We start from the raw sequence: 21,449 nt of genomic DNA on the forward strand, positions 1-21,449 counted from the left end.
CTGTCACTACAGTTGTCACCAGTGCAAAGAGGCGGAGTGCTGATGCCTCGTGTGTTTTAGAGTAGGAAACCCCCCTCTAGTATTCTGTCTGGTGATTGGTTGTGTTCTGTCCTGTGTGTTGATTGGCTAACCTGGGTGTCTGTCACTGCCTGTCTTTACCTCATGATGTGCATGGGTGCATATTATGACATCCCCTTTTTTTTAAAAAAATTGTCGGTTTCTTAGAGCATACGACATATACATAGATGGGACTATTTACAGCAAATGGCGAGTAAATGAATATGTACATGGAAGGTGTCTAGCGTGCAGGTACAGAACAATTTGTACAAAGGAAATGTCTATAAGTCCAATCTCTGGGGCTGGCGTCGGATCCTTGTCGATCACCTGAGAGGTGGAGGTGGGGACGACGGCGTCTTGACAGGTGGGATTGCAGCCAGATTGATGGCCTCGTGGAGCGAGGTGTCCGGATCGGGCAGAACGACATCTGGAAAAGTGAGATTCGGTGGTGAGCAGGCAAGTTTGCGTAGTGCCCTTCTGTAGCGCCTGACAATGGAGCCATCAGCCATTCGAACCACGAATGACCTGGGAGCAGCCTGTCGAACAACAACAGCTGGGGCTGACCAGCCTCCACCAGGTAGCTTGATGCGAACAGCATCTTCCGGAGAGAGCACAGGCAAATCAGTGGCATGAGCATCGTACGTCTGCTTTTGCCGGTTCCTGAGTTGCTGCACCTTTAGCATCACTGGGAGGTGATCCAGGTCTGGTAAATGAATGGCCAGAACAGTCGTCCGCATGTTGTGCTGGAGTTGTACCAGAGACATACCGGTGGACAGAGGGGTTGCCCTGTACGCCAGGAGCGCAAGGTTAAAGTCAGAAACCGAGTCCGCAGCCTTGCAGAGCAGTTGCTTCACTATATGGACCCTTTTTTCGACCTTCCCATTAGATTGCGGGTAACGCGGGCTCAAGGTAATGTGCTTGAACTGATACAGCTTCGCGAAGTTGGACCACTCTTGGCTGTAGAAGCAGGGACCATTGTCGCTCATGACCGTCAGCGGAATACCATGCTTGGCAAATATCTCCTTGCAGGCCTTGATGACAGTCCTTGATGTGAGGTCAGACAGTTTCACACTTCCGGGTAACTTGAGAAGTAGTCAATTATAAGCACGTAGTCACACCCATTGGCGTGAAAAAGGTCGATTCGCACCTTAGACCACGGAGAAGTCACGATCTCGTGTTGCTGGAGTGTTTCTTTGGGCTGAGCAGGCTGGAAACACTGGCAGGTCGCACAATTGAGGACAATGTTGGATATATCCTGGTTGATTCCAGGCCAATAGACAGCCTGCCGGACCCTGCGCCTGCATTTTCCGACACCGAGGTATCCCTCGTGAATCTGTTTGAGCACTAAGCTCTGGAGGCTGCGAGGAATAACAATACGATCTAGCTTGAGGAGGATCCCCTCGACCACTGTCAGGTCGTCCTTAACATTAAAGATCTGGGGGCATTGCCCTTTCTGCCAGCCATTTGCAAGGCGATGCATGACCCGCTGCAAAAGAGGGTCCTTGGCAGTCTCTTCTCGAATGTTGACACTCTTTCACCTGAGGCCGGGAGGTTGCTGGCACACAGTTGCACCTGTGCCTCAATTTGGCGGATGAAGTCGACCTGTTCACAGGGCGAGGTGATGGTGCGCGACAGGGCAGCCGCAATGATTAGCTCCTTGCCCGGTGTGTATACCAATTCGAAGTCATACCTGCGGAGGCGAAGGAGAATGCGCAGAAGCCTGGGCGCCATGTCATTCAATCCTTATGAATGATATGGACTAAGTGCCTGTGGTCAGTCTCCACTGTGAAGGTTGGTAGAATGTAGACGTAGTCATGGAACTTTACAATGCCGGTTAGGGGGCCCAGGCACTCTTTTTCTATCTGAGCAAACTTCTGTTCAGTAGGAGTCATGGCCCTTGACGCACAGGCCACTGGAGCCCAGGATGAGGAGTCATCCTTCTGGGTGAGCACCGCACCAATGCCGTCCTGGCTGGCGTCCGTGGAGATTTCCGTCTCCCTCTCCGGGTCAAAGAACGCTAGTACCGGAGCAGTGGTGAGCTTTGCCTTTAACTCGAGCCACTCTGCTTGGTTTGTGGGTGGCCAGTGAAAGACTGCTTCACCAGATGCCTGAGAGCCGTGGTGTGTGATGCCAGGTTGGGAATGAACTTTCCCAAGAAGTTAACCATACTGAGGAAGCATAGTGCCACCTTTTTGTCTTCCAGGGTCTTCATGGTGTTAATGGCCTTGACTTTATCCGAGTCTGGTTGCACACCGTGCTGGGATATTTGATCGCCCAAAAACTTGATTGATGACATGCCAAAGGAGCACTTGGCCTTGTTCTGCTTGAGGCCGTTTACATGGATGCATCGAAAGACTTGTTTGAGACGCAATATGTGTTCTTCTGGGGTCGTGGACCATATGATTACATCATCAACGTAGACCCGCACACCCTCAATGCCCTCCATCATCTGCTCCATGATCCTGTGAAAAACTTCTGAGGCTGAAACAATACCAAACGGCACGCGGTTGTAACAGTACCTTCCGAAAGGTGTATTAAATGTGCTGAGCTTCCTGCTGGACTCGTCCAGTTGTATCTGCCAGAAACCATGCGATGCAGCTAGCTTTGTAAAGAATTTGGCGTGTGCCATCTCACTGGTTAGCTCCTCCCGCTTCGGGATCGGGTAGTGTTCCCGCATTATGTTCCGGTTAAGATCCTTGGGGTCTAAACATATCTGCAATTCTCCTGAGGGCTTCTTCACACAGAATATCGAGCTGACCCAGTCAGTCGGTTCCGTCACTTTAGAGATTATGCCCTGGTCTTGGGGCTCCTGCAGCTGTGCCTTTAAATGTTCCTTCAGAGGAGCCGGCACCCGGCGTGGTGCATGGATCACAGGCGTGGCATCAGGCCTGAGTAAGATTTTGTAGCGGTACGGCAGCGTGCCCATCCCACTGAATACATCCGGATATTGTGCCAGGATTTCGTCAATGTCAGCCTGAAGATTCACATTGGCAGAGGACATGGCATGTACGCGCTACACGAGATTGAGTAGCTTGCATGCATGGGCACCAAGCAGGGATGCCTTGTCAGGCTTGACGATTTCAATCGCAGTGTGGCATTGATGGCCTTGTTGGAGACATGCAGGTGACAAGACCCTAATGCAGTTATGGCATTGCCATTATAATCAAGGAGCTGGCAGGCCGGCGGAAGAATTTTTGGCTGCCTTTTGATGCGATCGAGATCAGCTTGAGAGATGAGATTGGCTGAAGCGCCAGTGTCCAGCTTGAACTGGATGCTGCATTGGGTAACGTGTACGACAGCACGTCATTCGTCCTCAGAATCCACGTTGAGGATTGGTAGGCGTGTTGCTGAATTTGAGGAGGCCTTGTCACACGTAGTAATGATGCCCACACGATATGGGGACTCCAGGCAGTCGTCCTCTGGATCCGTGGTGCTGCCAGGATCAGAATCCAGCAGCTCTTGCTGCACACATCGAACGCGTTTGCGTTGGAAATGGGATCGCTGGCCCACGACCGGTGGTGCAGACCTGCAGAAGGCTGCATAATGTCCAGGCTTCCCACAATTTAAACATTGCCTGCCTCTTGCAGGGCATTGCCGCTTTAAGTGCGCGGTGCCGCAGTGGAGTAGCTGTGGAGGGGCCTGGATCCTCTCCATGCCGCTGGAAAGCACTTGCTGGTTGTCACTGAATTATTGAAGGTAAATTACTTAGATGAAGTAGACTCCTGGTATCATGTCATGTTATTCACCCTGAGGTAACACGGACTGCAACTGGATGCAGTTGGACTGTAAAGCAGACACCAAACTTAGACGTTGGCTCAATATGATTTATTGAACTTCTGTAATAATGCACACAGCTGGCTGTGGGTTGACACTCTACTCCTCTAAGTGTACCAACTCTAATTAACTAGACCAGACTAGCTCTGATCCACGTGTAGAAGGTGCTAACTGATATATACACCCTGACGTTCACTACAGTTGTCACCAGTGGAAAGAGACCGAGTGCTGATGCCTCGTGGGTTTTATAGTTGGAAGCCCCCCTCTGGTGTTCTGTCTGGTGAATGGTTGTGTTCTGTCCTGTGTGTTGATTGGCTAACCTGGGTGTCTGTCACTGCCTGTCTTCACCTCATGATGTGCATGGGTGCATATTATGACAAATAGGACAATGCCTTCTTTCTGGTCACTATCTTTTTCCTCTTCTGACTCTTCGGTGTCATGTGTCGCTTCAAACACTCTATCATAACGAGTTGGACAGTTGAAAGCATAATGGTATTGAGAGTCACATCGAAAACATTTATTTATCATACCCCGGACATTTCTGGAGTTCATCTTCCTATTGTAGGTTCTAACTGGGTTTCTGTCTTCATAATTTCCGGGTCCCGATCTCCTTCTATAGTCTTGGAACCTGATTGTAGCCGTGCGATTTTGCCATCCTGTTAGCAGTGTATCTTCCATATTCTGCTTTATTGCAGATTGACCTATTTGGGTCATCAGAGCCATCGGAATCGAATGTTTCCCCAGAAACTTCTTTAAAACTTCTGTCATCTGATCGAATAAGGTATCCATATCCGCAAACTGCACTCCTGTCAAAACCAGGAGCCTATCCGTGTTGCTCACTCTAGCACAGTCAAGTAATTTAAAGGCCAACACAGACTGTGGAAATTCCAAATTGTGTTTCTGTAGCCTTTTATATAGTCTGCCAAATTCCATTATATAGTCTTCCATGGAAAAATCCTCTATTTTCCGGAACCTATCAAAATCCGACCAAGCTTCATACGCACTTAACAAGTCATCCTTTTTGTAAATCTTATCCATGTAACGTAATAGAATCTCCACACCTTCTTCTGAGTCTAATCCTTCCAATTCCAGCTCAGAAAGCACTTTGTTTCGGGTTTTACTGCCATGTGGTAGAGAAAGAGCCAATGCCATACCTTGTTTTCTCTTTCCCAAGGCAGTTACCTTAGTCCACATAATGAAATGAAATGAAATGAAAATTGCTTATTGTCACAAGTAGGCTTCAATGAAGTTACTGTGAAAAGCCCCCAGTCGCCACATTCCGATGCCTGTTCGGGGAGGCTGTTACGGGAATTGAACCGTGCTGCTAGCCTGCCTTGGTCTGCTTTCAAAGCCAGCGATTTAGCCCTGTGCTAAACAGCCACTACTGCACTTCTCCATTGGTCGTACGATCTCCTTTCAGAAAATAAGGCGGGGTAGTCATTTCCGGCCATCTTTATCCTAGGTTCAGCCATATATCTTCTTTTTTTCTTCTCTTGATTAATAAGAGGATCAGGGATTATGGGGAGAAGGCAAGAGAATGGGGATGAGAAATATATCTGCCATGATTGAATGGCGGAGCAGACTCGATGGACCGAGTGGCCTAATTCTGCTCCTATATCTTATGGTCTTCTCACTCATTCCTTGGTTTGGTCTGGAAAAGTTGTATCTTTTGAGCCCTCACATTTGCACAACCATCCTCTGCAACCATTTGTTGGACATTTAGCTGCTGTTGTATAAAGAGTCAAAGATACGGCTCCTTTTTACAAACAGCTTTATTTCACTTTAACAGACTCTGCACAAAACTCTGTCTTCACATTGCCTGACACTAAGGCCACCTGAAGCCCCTTTACATATCAGTGTCAATTATTGGATACTTAACATAAATGAGACAACTAATTGGAATGTCTCTTAACCCATTACTTAACAGGCAGCATGTATTAGCAAGAGGCAGCATGTATTATTGAGAGGCAGCATGTATTATCTAGAGGCAGTATGTATTAGCGAGAGGCAGTATGTATTATCGAGAGGCAGCATGCATTATCGAGAGGCAGCATGTATTATCGAGAGGCAGTATGTATTAGCGAGAGGCAGTATGTATTATCGAGAGGTAGCATGCATTATCGAGAGGCAGCATGTATTATCGAGAGGCAGTATGTATTATCGAGAGGCAGTATATATTAGCAAGAGGCAGTGTGTATTATCGAGAGGCAGTATGCATTATCGAGAGGCAGTATATATTAGCAAGAGGCAGTATGTATTATCGAGAGGCAGTATGCATTATCGAGAGGCAGTATGCATTATCGAGAGGCAGTATATATTATCGAGAGGCAGCATGTATTATCGAGAGGCAGTATGCATTATCGAGAGGCAGTATATATTAGCAAGAGGCAGTATGTATTATCGAGAGGCAGTATGTATTATCGAGAGGCAGTATATATTAGCAAGAGGCAGTATGTATTATCGAGAGGCAGTATGCATTAGCGAGAGGCAGTATGTATTATTGAGAGGCAGCATGCATTATCGGGAGACAGCATGTATTATCGAGAGGCAGTATGTATTATCGAGAGGCAGTATGCATTATCGAGAGGCAGTATGTATTATCGAGAGGCAGTATATATTAGCAAGAGGCAGTATGTATTATCGAGAGGCAGTATGTATTATCGAGAGGCAGTATGTATTATCGAGAGGCAGTATATATTAGCAAGAGGCAGTATGTATTATCGAGAGGCAGTATGTATTATCGAGAGGCAGTATGTATTAGCAAGAGGCAGTATGTATTATCGAGAGGCAGTATGCATTATCGAGAGGCAGTATATATTAGCAAGAGGCAGTATGTATTATCGAAAGGCAGCATGTATTAGCGAGAGGCAGTATGTATTATCGAGAGGCAGTATATATTAGCAAGAGGCAGTATGTATTATCGAGAGGCAGTATGCATTAGCGAGAGGCAGTATGTATTATTGAGAGGCAGCATGCATTATCGAGAGACTGCATGTATTATCGAGAGGCAGTATGTATTATCGAGAGGCAGCATGTATTATCGAGAGGCAGTATGTATTATCGAGAGGCAGTATGCATTATCGAGAGGCAGTATGTATTATCGAGAGGCAGTATATATTAGCAAGAGGCAGTATGTATTATCGAGAGGCAGTATGTATTATCGAGAGGCAGTATGTATTATCGAGAGGCAGTATATATTAGCAAGAGGCAGTATGTATTATCGAGAGGCAGTATGTATTATCGAGAGGCAGTATGTATTATCGAGAGGCAGCATGCATTAGTGAGAGGCAGCATGCATTAGCGAGAGGCAGCATGCATTAGCGAGAGGCACTATGTATTAGGGCGAGTCAGCACATTTTAACGAGAGGTAGCGTGTATTATCGATAGGCAGTATGTATTAGCGCGAGGCAGCACCTTTTAGCGAGAGGCAGCATGTACTAGCGAGAGGCAGCATGTATTATCGAGAGGCAGCATGTATTATCGAAAAGCAGTATATTATCAACAGGCAGCATGTATTATCGAGAGACAACATGCATTATCGAGAGGCAGCATGTATTATCGAGAGGCAGCATGTATTATCGAGAGGCAGCATGTATTAGCGAGAGGCAGCATGTATTAGCGAGAAGCAGCATGCATTAGCGAGAGGCAGCATAGTTTTGTGAACGGGAGTTTGTGGCTCACTAACTTCATCGAGTTTTTCGAGGAAGTGACGAAGGTGATTGATGAAGGTCAGGCAGTGGATGTTGTCTACATGGACTTCAGTAAGGACTTTGACAAGGTACCTCATGACAGACTGGTGCAGACGGTAAAGTCACACGGGATCAGATGGGAAGCTGGCAATATGGATACATACATAGATACATAGAAAATAGGAGGAGGAGGAGGCCTTTTGGCCTTTCGAACCTGCTCCGCCATTCATCACGATCATGGCCGATCATCCAACTCAATAGCCTAATCCTGCTTTCTCCCCATAGCCTTTGATCCTATTCTCCCCAAGTGTTATATCCAGCCTCCTCTTGAATATATTCAAAGTTTTAGCATCAAATACTTCCTGTGGTAATGAATTCCACAGGCTCACCACTCTTTGTGTGAAGGAATGTCTCCTGATATCTGTCCGAAATGGTTTACCCTGAATCTTCAAACTGTGACCCTGGTTCTGGATACACCCATCATTGGTAGCATCTTCCCTGATACAAAACTGGCTTGGTCATAGAAGACAGAGGGTAGCAGTGGAAGGGTGCTTTTTTGAATGGAGGGCTGTGACTAATGGTGTTCTACAGCAGACATTGTCAAACTCGGGGGCGCGACCCGTAGGGGGGTCACGGGCGGGTGTCGCGAGGGTCGTGGAGACTTCCGTTGCGGTGCTCCCGATCGCACAAATCTCCGCAACAGCCACAGCAGCCGGCTGTTAAAAATGTCGGCTGCAAGTGGCCTTCAAAATGGCCACGAACATGTAAAGAAAATGCGGCCGCACTGCGCATGCGTGCCAGATCATCGCCGCGCATCCGCAAAACTGTGTGCGGCCGCTTTTTTTTAAAAGGTCGCAGCTTTTTGTTTTACAAGTTCGAGGGGATTTTATTCATTTTAGTAATTTATTTTATTCATTTAATTTGTTATTTTCTTTACAAGTTTGGGGGGTGGGGGGAGGGGGGGTTTATTTGAGAAAGTTTTACCGGGAAAAAATGCAGAACTTTGGATAGATGGAGACGCCATACCTTCCGATACCGGAAGGCATCACCTTCATCCAACAGGTTCCATTGCAGGAGCGTGTACAAGGGCAAAGGGACCCAAAACCATTTCCTCCATTTTTGTCAGCAGCAAACAAGGTAATAGAAAATGGTGGGTCACGCAGGTCGGCCGGCGTGGTTCGCAAAGGTCGGCCGGTGCGGGTCACAAAGGTCAGCCGGGTTGGATCCCGAAGTTTGGCCGGTTGATAAAAATAGGTCCCCGGAAAAAAAGTTTGAAGAACACTGTTCTACAGGGATCAGTGTTGGGACCTTTGCTTTTTCTAGTATATATAAATTATTTGGAGGAAAATGTAACTGATGTGATAACTAAGTTTGCAGACGACACAAATTTTGATGGAATTGTGGATAGTGATGAGCGAATGTCAGAGGATACAGCAGGATTTAGATTGGTCAGAGTTTTATAGAACCTTAGTTAGGCCACACTTGGAGTATAGTGTTCAATTCTGGTCGCCACATGACCAGAAGGATGTGGAGGCTTTCAAGAGGATACAGAAGAGGTTTACCAGGATGTTGCCTGGTATGGAGGGCATTAGCTATGAGGGGAAGTTGAAGAAACTCGTTTTGTTCTCACTAGAACGGCGGAGGTTGAGGGGTGACCTGATAGAAGTTTATAAATTATGAGGGGCATAGATAGAGTGGATAGTCAGATGCTTTTTCCCAGGGTGGGAGAGTCAATTACTGGGGGATATAGGTTTAAGGTGCGAGGGGCAAAGTTTAGAGGAGAAAAAGTGAAATTGTATGGGGATCAGGGTGTACTAGCTAGATGGATAAAGAACTGGCTGGGCAACAGGAGACAGAGAGTAGTGGTGGAAGGGAGTGTCTCAAAATGGAGAAAGGTGACTGGTGGTGTTCCACAGGGATCTGTGCTCGGACCACTGTTGTTTGTGATATACATAAATGATCTGGATGAAGGTATAGGTGGTCTGATTAGCAAGTTTGCAGATGATTCTAAGATTGGTGGAGTTGCAGGTAGCGAGGAGGACTGTCAGAGAATACAGCAAAATATAGATAGATTGGAGAGTTGGGCAGAGAAATGGCAGATGGAGTTCAATCCAGGCAAATGCGAGGTGATGCATTTTGGAAGATCTAATTCGAGAGCGGACTATACAGTCAATGGAAGAGTCCTGGGGAAAATTGATGTACAGAGAGATCTGGGAGTTCAGGTCCATTGTACCCTGAAGGTGGCAACGCAGGTCGATAGAGTGGTCAAGAAGGCATACAGCATGCTTGCCTTCATCGGACGGGGTATTGAGTACAAGAGTCAGTAGGTCATGTTACAGTTGTATAGGACTTTGGTTAGGCCACATTTGGAATACTGCGTGCAGTTCTGGTCGCCACATTACCAGAAGGATGTGGATGCTTTAGAGAGGGTGCAGAGGAGGTTCACCAGGATGTTGCCTGGTATGGAGGATGCTAGCTATGAAGAAAGTTTGAGTAGATTAGGATTGTTTTCGTTGGAAAGACGGAGGTTGAGGGGGGACGTGATTGAGGTCTACAAAATTATGAGAGGTATGGACAGGGTGGATAGCAACAAGCTTTTTCCAAGAGTGGGGTTGTCAATTACAAGGGGTCACGATTTCAAGGTGAGAGGGGGAAAGTTTAAGGGAGATGTGCGTGGAAAGTTTTTTTACACAGCGGGTGGTGGGTGCCTGGAATGCTTTGCCAGCGGAGGTGGTAGAAGTGGGCACGATAGCATCATTCAAGATGCATCTAGGCAGGTATATGGGCAACAGAGGGAAGTAGATCCTTGGAAAATAGGCGACAGGTTTAGAGAAAGGATCTGGATCGGCGCAGGCTGGGAGGGCCGAAGGGCCTGTTCCTGTGCTGTAATTTTCTTTATTCTTTTGAGATGTGCGAGGGACATTTTTTACACAGAGGGTAGTGGGTACCTGGAACTCGCTGCCAGAGGAGGTGGTGGAAGCAGATTCGCTAGTGACTTTTAGGGGCATCTTGACAAATACATGAATAGGGAATAGACGGTTATGGATCACGGAATTGTAGAAGGTTTTAGGTTAGACAGGCAGTATGGTCGCCGCAGGCTTGGAAGGCCGAAGGGCCTGTTCCTGTGCTGTACCTTTCTTTGTTCTTTGCGTGTCAGTACAGATTTGTGAAGGTGGGGACATGTCTAACTAAAGTTGGTTGAATGTATTGAGGAAATCATTAAGATTCTCAACACAGGATTTTGTCTGTGTGGACAAGTAGGGTCTTTCTTTTTTGTAATCTCTCCTAACTCTGGGAACTGGCTCATGCACATTTTATTTCTGTGTTTGATGCCATTCTACTTATTAATATTTTCTCTGCTAACTTTTGTCAGCTCAATTTATTAAACAGCTTAGCTGCAGGTACATTCTACTCAACACACTCACAGACCTGGAAGGGAAATTCAGGCATAACCATTAATCACACTGAAAACTGAGACGAACACACAACATAATCTTATTAAAAACAGAGCCAATCACACAGCACGATCCCATTAAAAACGGATCCAATCACACAGCATGATCTTACTTGTGAAGTCTTTGTTACTCCATCAAATACACGGTACCATTTGTACTGATTGGAACTGAGAAGTTAGGTATGAAACACTACTTGATTCATATAATCATAGAAACCCTACAGTGCAGAATGAGGCCATTCGGTCCATCGAGACTGCATCGACCCTTTGATTTTTTTTTTTAAAGAGAGAAGTAAAAGAAAGCATTAGACTCTTGGAGAATGAAACCAGGGAAATAATTATGGGGAACAAGAATGTCGGAGGAGTTAAAGAGGTGTTTTGCATCAGGCTTTACTGTAGTGGATACGACAATCATTCTGAATGATTGTAGTATAAGTACATAAGAACATAAGAACTAGGAGCAGGAGCAGGCCATCTGGCCCTTCAAGCCTGCTCTGCCATTCAATGAGATCAAGGCTGATCTTTTGCGGACTCAGCTCCACTTTCCCGCCCCAACACCATAACCCTTTATTCCGTTATTCTTCGAAAAATTATCTATCTTTACCTTGGAAACGTTTAATGAAGGAGTCTCAACTGCTTCACTGCGCAAGGAATTCCATTGCTTCACAACCCTTTGGTGAAGAAGTTCCTCCTAAGCTCAGTCCTAAATCTACTTCCCCTTATTTTGAGGCTATGCCCCTTACTTCTGCTTTCACCCGCCAGTGGAAACAACCTGCCCGCATCTATCCTATCTATTCCCTTCATAATTTTATATGTTTCTATAAGATCCCCCCCGCATCCTTCTAAATTCCAACAAGTACAGTCCCAGTCTATTCAACCTCTCCTCGTAAACCAACCCCCTCAGCTCTGGGATTAACCTAGTGAATCTCCTCTTCACACCCTCCAGCGCCAGTACGTCCTTTCTCAGGTAAGGAGACCAAAATCCTAATTAAATACAGTCACCATCAACATACAATTAGTTTTAGGCAAATTCATGGAGTTAAAAGCTGGCAAGTCCCCTGGAGCTGATGGTTTGCATCCCAGGATCTTAAAGGAGGTAATTGCAGAGATCCTGGCTGCATTGGTAGTCATTTTCTGGAAATCCTTGGATTCTGGAACTGTGCCACAAGGTTTGATAATTGCAAATGTGATATCCTTCTTCAAAAAGAGATGGAGGCAAAATCCAGGAATCTACAGGCCTGTTAGTCTAAATATTAGAATTAACTATTAAGGAGAGAATAGCACTGCTTTTGGAAAGTTAGAATCTGATCAAGCAGAGTCAGCATGGTTTCATGGTCTGCTCTGAGTATTGTCTTCTTGCATCAGAGTGTAGCTGGAGTTTGATGAAATGGGAAATCTCAAGGGGTAAATTTTAAGGAATAATTTAACTTAAGGGATAATTTCAATCTAAAGTCTAGCTTGTTCTTTAATTCAGTAATTAACTAAAAGTTGCTCCTTTGACTGGGTGAAATTGCAGCTTTAAAACAGGAGTTTGGAGGCTAGAGCTGAAGCTAGTTAATTAAACAACTGGTTTTAATCCAGTTTCAGAAACCTTGAATTAGGGGCCATAAAAGGAGGGCTCCTTCAATGCTGACTTGCCCACACTGAGTGCTGCCTTGCTGCATCAGAGTGTAGCTGGAGTTTGGTGAAACAGGGAGTTGGGTGAAAGAGGGAGGAGCAGAGACAGCTGGACCTCTGAGTGACAGCTCTACTCGGACAGCGGGCTGAGTTTGAAAAACAATCCAGGAGTGATGTCATTGGAAAATGATATGTTCATTGGCTGATAAATAACTGCTAATTTGCATTACATATTCCAAGTTGCTTTCAGATTAAAGGTAAAAGTGAGAAATATTTTACAGTTTACAAAAACTAAAAACCAGTTGGAAATTTAAAACACACAAATGGAAACTTAGTTAAATAAAATAGAGATGCAAGGCCAGACAATATGTTGTACCTGTATGATGTGGGAGTTGGTTGACCCCATTGAGATTCCTTGTGTACATATCTGTAGCAAGTGTTGGTTGCTCGTGGAACTTCGGCTCAGAGCTGGTGAACTGAAGTCGGAGCTTCGGATGCTGCAACATATCAGGGAGGAGGAGAGTTACCTGTACGCTGTGTTTCAGGAGGCAGTCACACCCCTTAGATTAACTACCTTGAGTTCTGCCAGTGGTCAGGGACAGGAGGATGTGACTGTGATTGAGGCAGGTAGAAGGATCCAAGAGGTAGGGTTGCAGGAGCCTCGGCCCTTGTCCTTGTCCAACAGGTTTGAGATTCTTGCTCCCTGTGTGGACGGGAGTAGGGACTGGACTGTAGGGAGGATGAGGAAACTGACCTTAGCACTGTGGTACAGGGAGCAATTCAAGTGGGGGGAGAGAAAAGAAATGTTGTTGGAATCAGGGATAGTATAGTTAGGGGCATAGACACTGTTCTCTGTGACTGGATTTGAGAGTCCCAAAGGTTGTGTTACCTACCTGGTGCCAGGATATCTCACCTTGGCTGCAGATGTACACAAGTACAGCAGGTTATAAAGAAGGCAAATTGAATTTTGGCCTTTCTAGCTAAAGGAATAGAGCATAAAAGTAGGGAAGTGTTGCTGCAACTGTACAAGGTGAAACTGCACCTGAAGTACTGTGTACAGTTTTGGTCCCCTTATTAGTTGCATTAGAGACAGTTCAGGCAGGTTCAGTTCAGACAGTTCAGAGCAGACAGGGAGATGTTACTGAAAACAGCGGGACTGGTGGCCTGAAGTGCATATGTTTTAATGCAAGAAGTATAACAGGTAAGGTGAACTTAGAGCTTGGATTAGTACTTGGAACTATGATGTTGTTGCCATTACAGAGACCTGGTTGAGGGAAAGACCGGATTGGCAGCTAAACATTCCAGGATTTAGATGTTTCAGGCGGGATAGAGGGGGATGTAAAAGGGGTGGAGGAGTTGTGCTACTGGTTAGGGGAGAATATCACAGCTGTACTGCGGGAGGACATCTCGGAGGGCAACGAGGCTATATGGGTAGAGATCAGAAATAAGAAGGGTGCAGTCACAATGTTGGGGGTTTACTACAGGCCTCCCAACAGTCAGCGGGAGATAGAGGAGCAGATAGGTAGACAGATTTTGGAAAGGAGTAAAAGCAACAGGGTTGTTGTGATGGGAGACTTTAACTTCCCCAATATTGACTGGGACTCACTGAGTGTCAGGGGCTTGGATGGGGCAGAGTTTGTAAGGAGCATCCAGGAGGGCTTCTTAAAACAATATGTAAATAGTCCAACTAGAGAAGGGGCTGTACTGGACCTGGTACTGGGGAATGAGCCCAGCTAGGTGGTAGAAGTTTCAGTAGGGGAGCATGTTGGGAACAGTGACCCCAATTCAGTAAGTTTTAAAGTGCTGCTGGACAAGGATAAGAATGGTTCGAGGGTGAATGTGCTAAATTAAGGAAAATCCCAAGGCTTTTTACACGTACATAAAAAGCAAGAGGGTAGCCAGGGAAAGGGTTGGCCCACTGAAGAACAGGGGAGGGAATCTATGTGTGAAGCCAGAGGAAATGGGCGAGGTACGAAATGAATACTTTGCATTAGTATTCACCAAAGAGAAGGAATTGGTGGATGTTGAGTCTGGAGAAGGGTGTGTAGATAGCCTGGGCCACATTGAGATCCAAAAAGACTAGGCATACTTGAAAAATATTAAGGTGGATAAGTCCCCAGGGCCTGATGGGATCTACCCCAGAATACTGAAGGAGGCAAGAGAGGAAATTGCTGAGGCCTTGACAGAAATCTTTGGATCCTCACTGTCTTCAGGTGATGTCCCGGAGGACTGGAGAATAGGCAATGTTGTTCCTTTGTTTAAAAAGGGTAGCAAGGATAATCCAGGACACTACAGGCCAGTGATCCTTACGTCAGTGGTAGGGAAATTACTGGAGAGAATTCTTCGAGATAGGATCTACTCCCATTTGGAAGCAAGTGGTCGTATTAGCGAGAGGCAGCACGGTTTTGTGAAGGGGAGGTCGTGTCTCACTAACTTGAGAGAGTTTTTCGAGGAGGTCACAAAGATGATTGATGCAGGTAGGGCAGTGGATGTTGTCTATATGGACTTTAGTAAGGCCTTTGACAAGGTCCCTCATGGCAGACTGGTACAAAAGGTGAAGTCACACGGGATCAGAGGTGAGCTGGCAAGATGGGTACAGAACTGGCTAGGTCATAGAAGGCAGAGAGTAGCAATGGAAGGATGCTTTTCTAATTGGAGGGCTGTGACTAGTGGTGTTCCGCAGGGATCAGTGCTGGGCCCTTTGCTGTTCGTAGTATATATAAATGATTTGGAGGAAAATGGTAACTGGTCTGATTAGTAAGTTTGCGGATGACACAAATGTTGGTGGAATTGCGGATCGCGAGGCGGACTGTCAGAGGATACATCAGGATTTAGATTGTTTGGAGACTTGGGCGGCGAGATGCCAGATGGAGTTTAATCCGGACAAATGTGAGGTAATGCATTTTGGAAGGTCTAATACAGGTAGGGAATACACAGTGAATGGTAGAACCCTTAAGAATAATGACAGTCAGAGAGATCTTGGTGTACAGGTCCACAGGTCACTGAAAGGGGCAACACAGGTGGAGAAGGTAGTCAAGAAGGCATACTTGCCTTCATTGTCCGGGGTATTATGTATAAAAATTGGCAAGTCATGTTGCAGCTGTATAGAACCTTAGTTAGACCACACTTGGAGTAGAGTGTTCCACTCTGGTCGCCACACTACCAGAAGGATGTGGAGGCTTTAGAGAGGGTGCAAAATAGATTTACCAGGATGTTGCCTGGTATGAAGGGCATTAGCTAAGAGGAGAGGTTGAATAAACTCGATTTGTTCTCACTGGAATGAAGGAGGTTGAGGGGCGACCTGATAGAGGTCTCCAAAATAATGAGGAGCATAGACACAGTGGATAGTCAGAGACTTTTTCCCAGGGTAGAGGGGTCAATTACTAGGGGGCACAGGTTTAAGGTGCGAGGGGCAAGGTTTAGAGGAGATGTATGAGGTAAGTTTTTTACGCAGAGGGTAGTGGGTGCCTGGAACCCGCTGTCGGAGGAGGGGGTGGAAGCAGGGACGATAGTGACATTTAAGGGGCATCTTGACAAATACATGAGTAGGATGGGAATATAGGAATACGGACCCCGGAAGTGTAGATGTTTTTAGTTTAGACGGGCAGCATGGTCGGCGCAGACTTGGAGGGCCGAAGAGCCTGTTCCCGTGCTGTACTTTTCTTGATTCTTTGTTCTTCGTTCTTTTTTCAAAGGAGGTTCACTAGATTGATTCCAGAGATGAGGAGTTTGCCTTATGCAGAGAGATTGGCCAGTTTAGGTCTGTACTCTCTCAAGTTTATAAGAATGAGAGGTGATCTAATTGAGGTGTATAAGATGATAAAACATATTGAAAAAGTAGACATAGAGCAGGTGCTTCCCCATTGTGGGGCATTATAGAATGAGAGGTGATAGTTTTAGGATAAGGAGTAGCAGATTTAAAACAGAGAAATTACGGGGGGATTCTCTGATCCCGCGGCAGAGTGTCCACGCCATCATAAACGGCATCGCGTTTTACGACGGCGTGAACGGGCCGCTCCGACGTCTAATTCTGGTCCCTACAGGGTTTCATGCTCCAGCTGCAGATCCTGGCGCGAACTGGGCGCCGCGGGATCCGCACAGGCGCAGTTGCGCCGGCGCCGACGAGGACATGTGCAGTAGCGCCGGTGCCAATGCACGCATGCGCAGTGGCCTCCTTCAACGCGCCGGCACCGACGCACCATGGCGCAGGGCCACAGGGGCCGGTGTGTAGGAAAGGCCGGCCCGCCGATCGGTGGGTCCCGATCGCGGGCCAGGCCACATCGGAGGCCCCCCCCGGGGTCGGACCCCCTCATCCCCCCCCCCCCCCCCCCCACAGTCCGCCACCCGACCCTTCAATGCCGAGGTCCGGACGGCCCAGAGCAGGTTAGAACGGTGCCGGCGGGACTCGGCTCCTTTCCTACGGCCACTCGACCCATCCGGGCCGGAGAATCGGCGGGCCGGCCACGTAGAGTGGACCGCGACCACTGCCGCACCAACCACGCCGGCACCAATGGCGCCGATTCTCCACAGTGCGGAGAATCGCGTGCCGGCATTGGGGCAGCGTGACCCGTTTGCGGGGATTCTCCGGCCCGGTGCAGGGCTGGGAGAATCCCGCCCTACTTCTCTCAAAGGGTTGTGAATCTGTGGAACTCACTATCCCAGAGTGCACTGGATGCCGGTACTTTGAGTAAATTTAAGGAGAGATGGACAGATTTTTAATTAGTAATGGGCTGAAGGGTTATGGAAAAAGGGCAGGAAAGTTGAGGCTGAGATGAGATTAGTCACGATCATATTGAATGGTGGAGTGGGATCGAGAGGATGAATTGCCTACTCCTGCTCCTAGTTTCATGTTCTATGTTCTTATAAAGGGGAAATCATGTCCAACAAAGTTACTAGATCTTTGGGGAGATATCAGCCAGAGTAGATAGAGAAGAACTAGTTGATGTTGTATATTTGGATTTTCAAAAGGCATTGGACAAAAGGCTATTGCACAAGATTGGAGGTAATATTCTGGCATGGTTAGATGATTGGCTAACGAACAGGAAGCAGCAAGTAGTGATAAGGGGTGTCCTTCTTAGATTGTAGGGCAGTAACTAGTGGAGTGCGACAGGTGTCAGTGCTGGGACTGCAGCTCTTCAAGCATGTTAATGATTTAGAGGAAGGAACATAGAGTACTCTGGCCAAATTTGCAGATGATGCGAAGGCGGGAGGGGAGGCAGGTTGTAGGTTTACAGAGAGATTACCGGTTTAAGTGAATGGGCTGAAAATTGACAAATGGAGTTCAATGTGGGAAAATGTGAGAGTGTTCATTTTGGAAGAAAGAATGAGAAGGCAGATTATTATTTAAATGGAGAAAGACTGCAGAAAGCTGTAGCACAAAGGGGATCCTTGGTCATGAAACCTAGAAAGCTAGCGTACAAGGAAAGGCAAATGGAATGCTGGCTTTTATTTCAAGGGGGCTGGAGTATAAAAATTGTGATGAATGTAGGAATTTTAGATGCATTGTATTAAAAGCATTTGGTACAGTAAGGGTTAAAATCCTGACTTAGTGTGCAACTGCTGCAGTCATGTTTTTAAAATAAATCCTAGTTTAAAAGGTTGGGAGCCAGGAGTGCAATTAAGGAATCGTAAAAAGCTTGGGCTAATGGAATGTTGTTTGGATTAAGGGGTTTCCTTATGGAGTTAGTTAGAATTCAGCTTGGTGAGATGATGTTGTTACTGGTGGAGCTAAGTCACCAGGCATTTTGCAAGGAAAGCAGGTCAGTTGAGCTATAGATGAAGTTGTGAACACAAGTCAAGCAGTTTCCTCTCTGTAGTTCAACTAAAAGACATCTCTGCAGACAGAAGAGCATGTGGTTGAATAGGTGAACAAGCCAACTGAAACCATTTCTGTATGGTTCTGACAGGATTCAGGTCTTGTCTTTAAAGCAATCTCAAAGAATCTTCCTTTCTCAAAGAAAAATTCTGTAAAGCAAGTATTGCTGAGAGCCAATGGTATTTAACAATGGATTGAGAGCTGAGATGCATTTTTTTGTTGTTTGATTGGTAATAAAGATAGCAGTTAAGGGTTACTGTATTCACTGTATTGAGTAGCATTGCTTAAGGGGTAATTGTAAGCTATTTTCTGGTGTGATGGTAAAGATATTTTAATACTGTGTTAGTAATAATGTTTCTTTTAATCTACCATATCCCTATTTTGTGCGAAATCACTCCTGGAGCAAGGTATGCTTTCCTCACAGTCTTACCAAATTAAAATGCAATATTGGGGTTTCTGTCCAGTATCCTAGCCACCGTTAGGGTCTGGTCTGGTAATAAAGTAAAGAGGTGTTGCTGCGACTTTACAAGGTACCAGTGAAGCCACATTTCGAATACTTTGTACAGTTTGGGTCCCCTTATTTAAGGAAAGTTATATTATAAAATCTATGATTTACAGTGCAGGAAGAGGCCCATCGAGTCTGCACTTCCACTCTATCCCCGTAACCCAGTAACTCTACCTAACCTGGTGGTTACACAGGCTTTGACAAAGGGTCATCTGGACTCGAAACGTTAGCTCTTTTCTTTCCCTACAGATACTGCCAGACCTGCTGAGATTTTCCAGCATTTTCTCTTTGGTTTCAAACTCTACCTAACGTTTTGGACGCTAAGGGCAATTTAGCATGGCCAATCCACCTAACCTACACATCTTTGGACTGTGGGAGGAAACCAGAGCACCCGGGGGAAACCCACGCAGACAAGGGGAGAATGTGCAAACTCCACACAGACAGTCACCCAAGGCCGGAATTGAATCAGGGTCCCTAGAGTGCTAACCGCTGTACCTACGTGCCTATTAGCATTGGAGGAAGTACGGGGAAGGTTTATTTGGAAGATCCCAGGTAGGGGTCTGCCATCTGAGGAAAGATTAAACAGGTTGGGGCTGTACTCCCTGCACTTCAGAAGAATGAGAAGTGATATGATTGAAATGCATAATATTCTTAGGGGGTAAATGTTGGGAGAATGTTTCCGCTCATGCGAGAGTGAAGGACCAGAGGGCATAGTCGCAGAGTAAGGAGGTGCTTATTTAGATGGTTTTGAGGGAGAATTTCTTCTCTCAATGGTGGCGAATCTTTGGAATTCTCTACCCCAGGAAGCTGTGGCGGCCGAGTCCTTGAAATTTTCCAGGCTGCTATTGGCAGGTTTTCAATCTGTCGGGGAATTTAGAGAGAAGACAGGAAAGTGGAATTAGTGAGTGTTAGATCAGCCATGATCTCCTTAAATGGCAGAACACGCTGGGAGGACTCAATGGCCTCCTCCTGTTCCTATTGAAGCACCTTGGAATGTTTATCATGTTACTGTGTTAAAGGTGCTATATAAATGTTTGCTGTTGTTGTTGATGGCGAATAGTGAAAGATAGAATTCAGCTCTCGACTGTTGACGTGGGCACAGTTTTGAAATGTCTATCCACACAGGTTCGAATCCAAATCAGCTATGGCAAATTTCAAAGGACATGCGCTCCCAGGCAGCTTCTTCCTGCTCTTCGGGCTGTGGTGGTCAGCAAAGTATCCATTCAAATTCTTAATGAAGAAAAATAAGTCATCCAGACTGTGCTTGGAGCGATTAGAACTTGCTGAGGGGATAGTCAAAGCCATTTTCTCACTGGTGGGTGAGTACACTGTCTTTTAGTGATTGTTTTCTGCTGACCTGATAGTGAGCATGCTGCAATGTGTCCTGAGACACAGCAACTGATCCCACTGACACACACTGACTGACACACACTGACTGACACACACACTGACTGACACACACTGACTGACACACACACTGACTGACACACACACTGACACACACACTGACTGACACACACTGACTGACACACACACTGACTGACACACACTGACTGACACACACACTGACTGACACACACACTGACTGACACACACTGACTGACACACACACTGACTGACACACACACTGACACACACACTGACTGACACACACACTGACTGACACACACACTGTCACACACACACTGACTGACACACACACTGTCACACGCACACTGACGCACACACACTGGTACACACAATGACACACACACACTGATACACACAATGACACACACACACTGACTGACACACACACTGACTGACACACACACTGTCACACGCACACTGACGCACACACACTGGTACACACAATGACACACACACACACTGATACACACAATGACACACACACACTGACACACACACACACTGACACACTGACAGACAGACAGACACACACACACACACGCTGTCACACACTAATACACACAGGCACACACACACACGAACACACTGAAACACACTGACACTCTGACACACACACACTCTGACACACCCACAGAGACACACACACTCTGTCACACATACACAGACACATACACTCTGTCACACACACACAGAAACACACACTCTGTCACACACACACTCTGTCACACACACACACCGATACACACACACTGACACACTCACACACACCGACACACCCACTGACACACACACTGACACACTGACAAACACACACACACAGACACACATGAACACACTGACACACACTGACAAGCTGATACACACACACTGACACACACACACTGATACACACAATGACACACACACACTGATAGACACAATGACACACACACACACGCTGTCACACACTAATACACACAGACACACACACACAAACACACTGAAACACACTGACACTCTGACACACACACACTCTGACACACCCACACAGACACACATACTCTGTCACACACACACACTCTGTCACACACACACGCCGATACACACACACTGACACACTCACACACACTGACACACACACTGACACAC

At 46.4% G+C, this 21,449-nt stretch overlaps 1 protein-coding gene across 1 annotated transcript in view; it reads left to right on the forward strand.

The window, feature by feature from the left end:
- tmem45b (transmembrane protein 45B) overlaps positions 1–21,449 on the forward strand; it is a 119,033-nt gene that overhangs the window by 37,863 nt on the left and 59,721 nt on the right. Inside the window, exon 2 of the mRNA XM_072486846.1 lies at positions 20,037–20,230. Within this exon, the coding sequence (XP_072342947.1) occupies positions 20,056–20,230 (175 nt within the window). The 5' untranslated portion in view covers positions 20,037–20,055. The remainder of the gene's footprint in view (positions 1–20,036; positions 20,231–21,449) is intronic.

This window comes from Scyliorhinus torazame, chromosome 21 (assembly GCF_047496885.1).
Source record: "Scyliorhinus torazame isolate Kashiwa2021f chromosome 21, sScyTor2.1, whole genome shotgun sequence".
In the NCBI taxonomy this organism is placed as follows: Eukaryota; Metazoa; Chordata; class Chondrichthyes; order Carcharhiniformes; family Scyliorhinidae; genus Scyliorhinus; species Scyliorhinus torazame.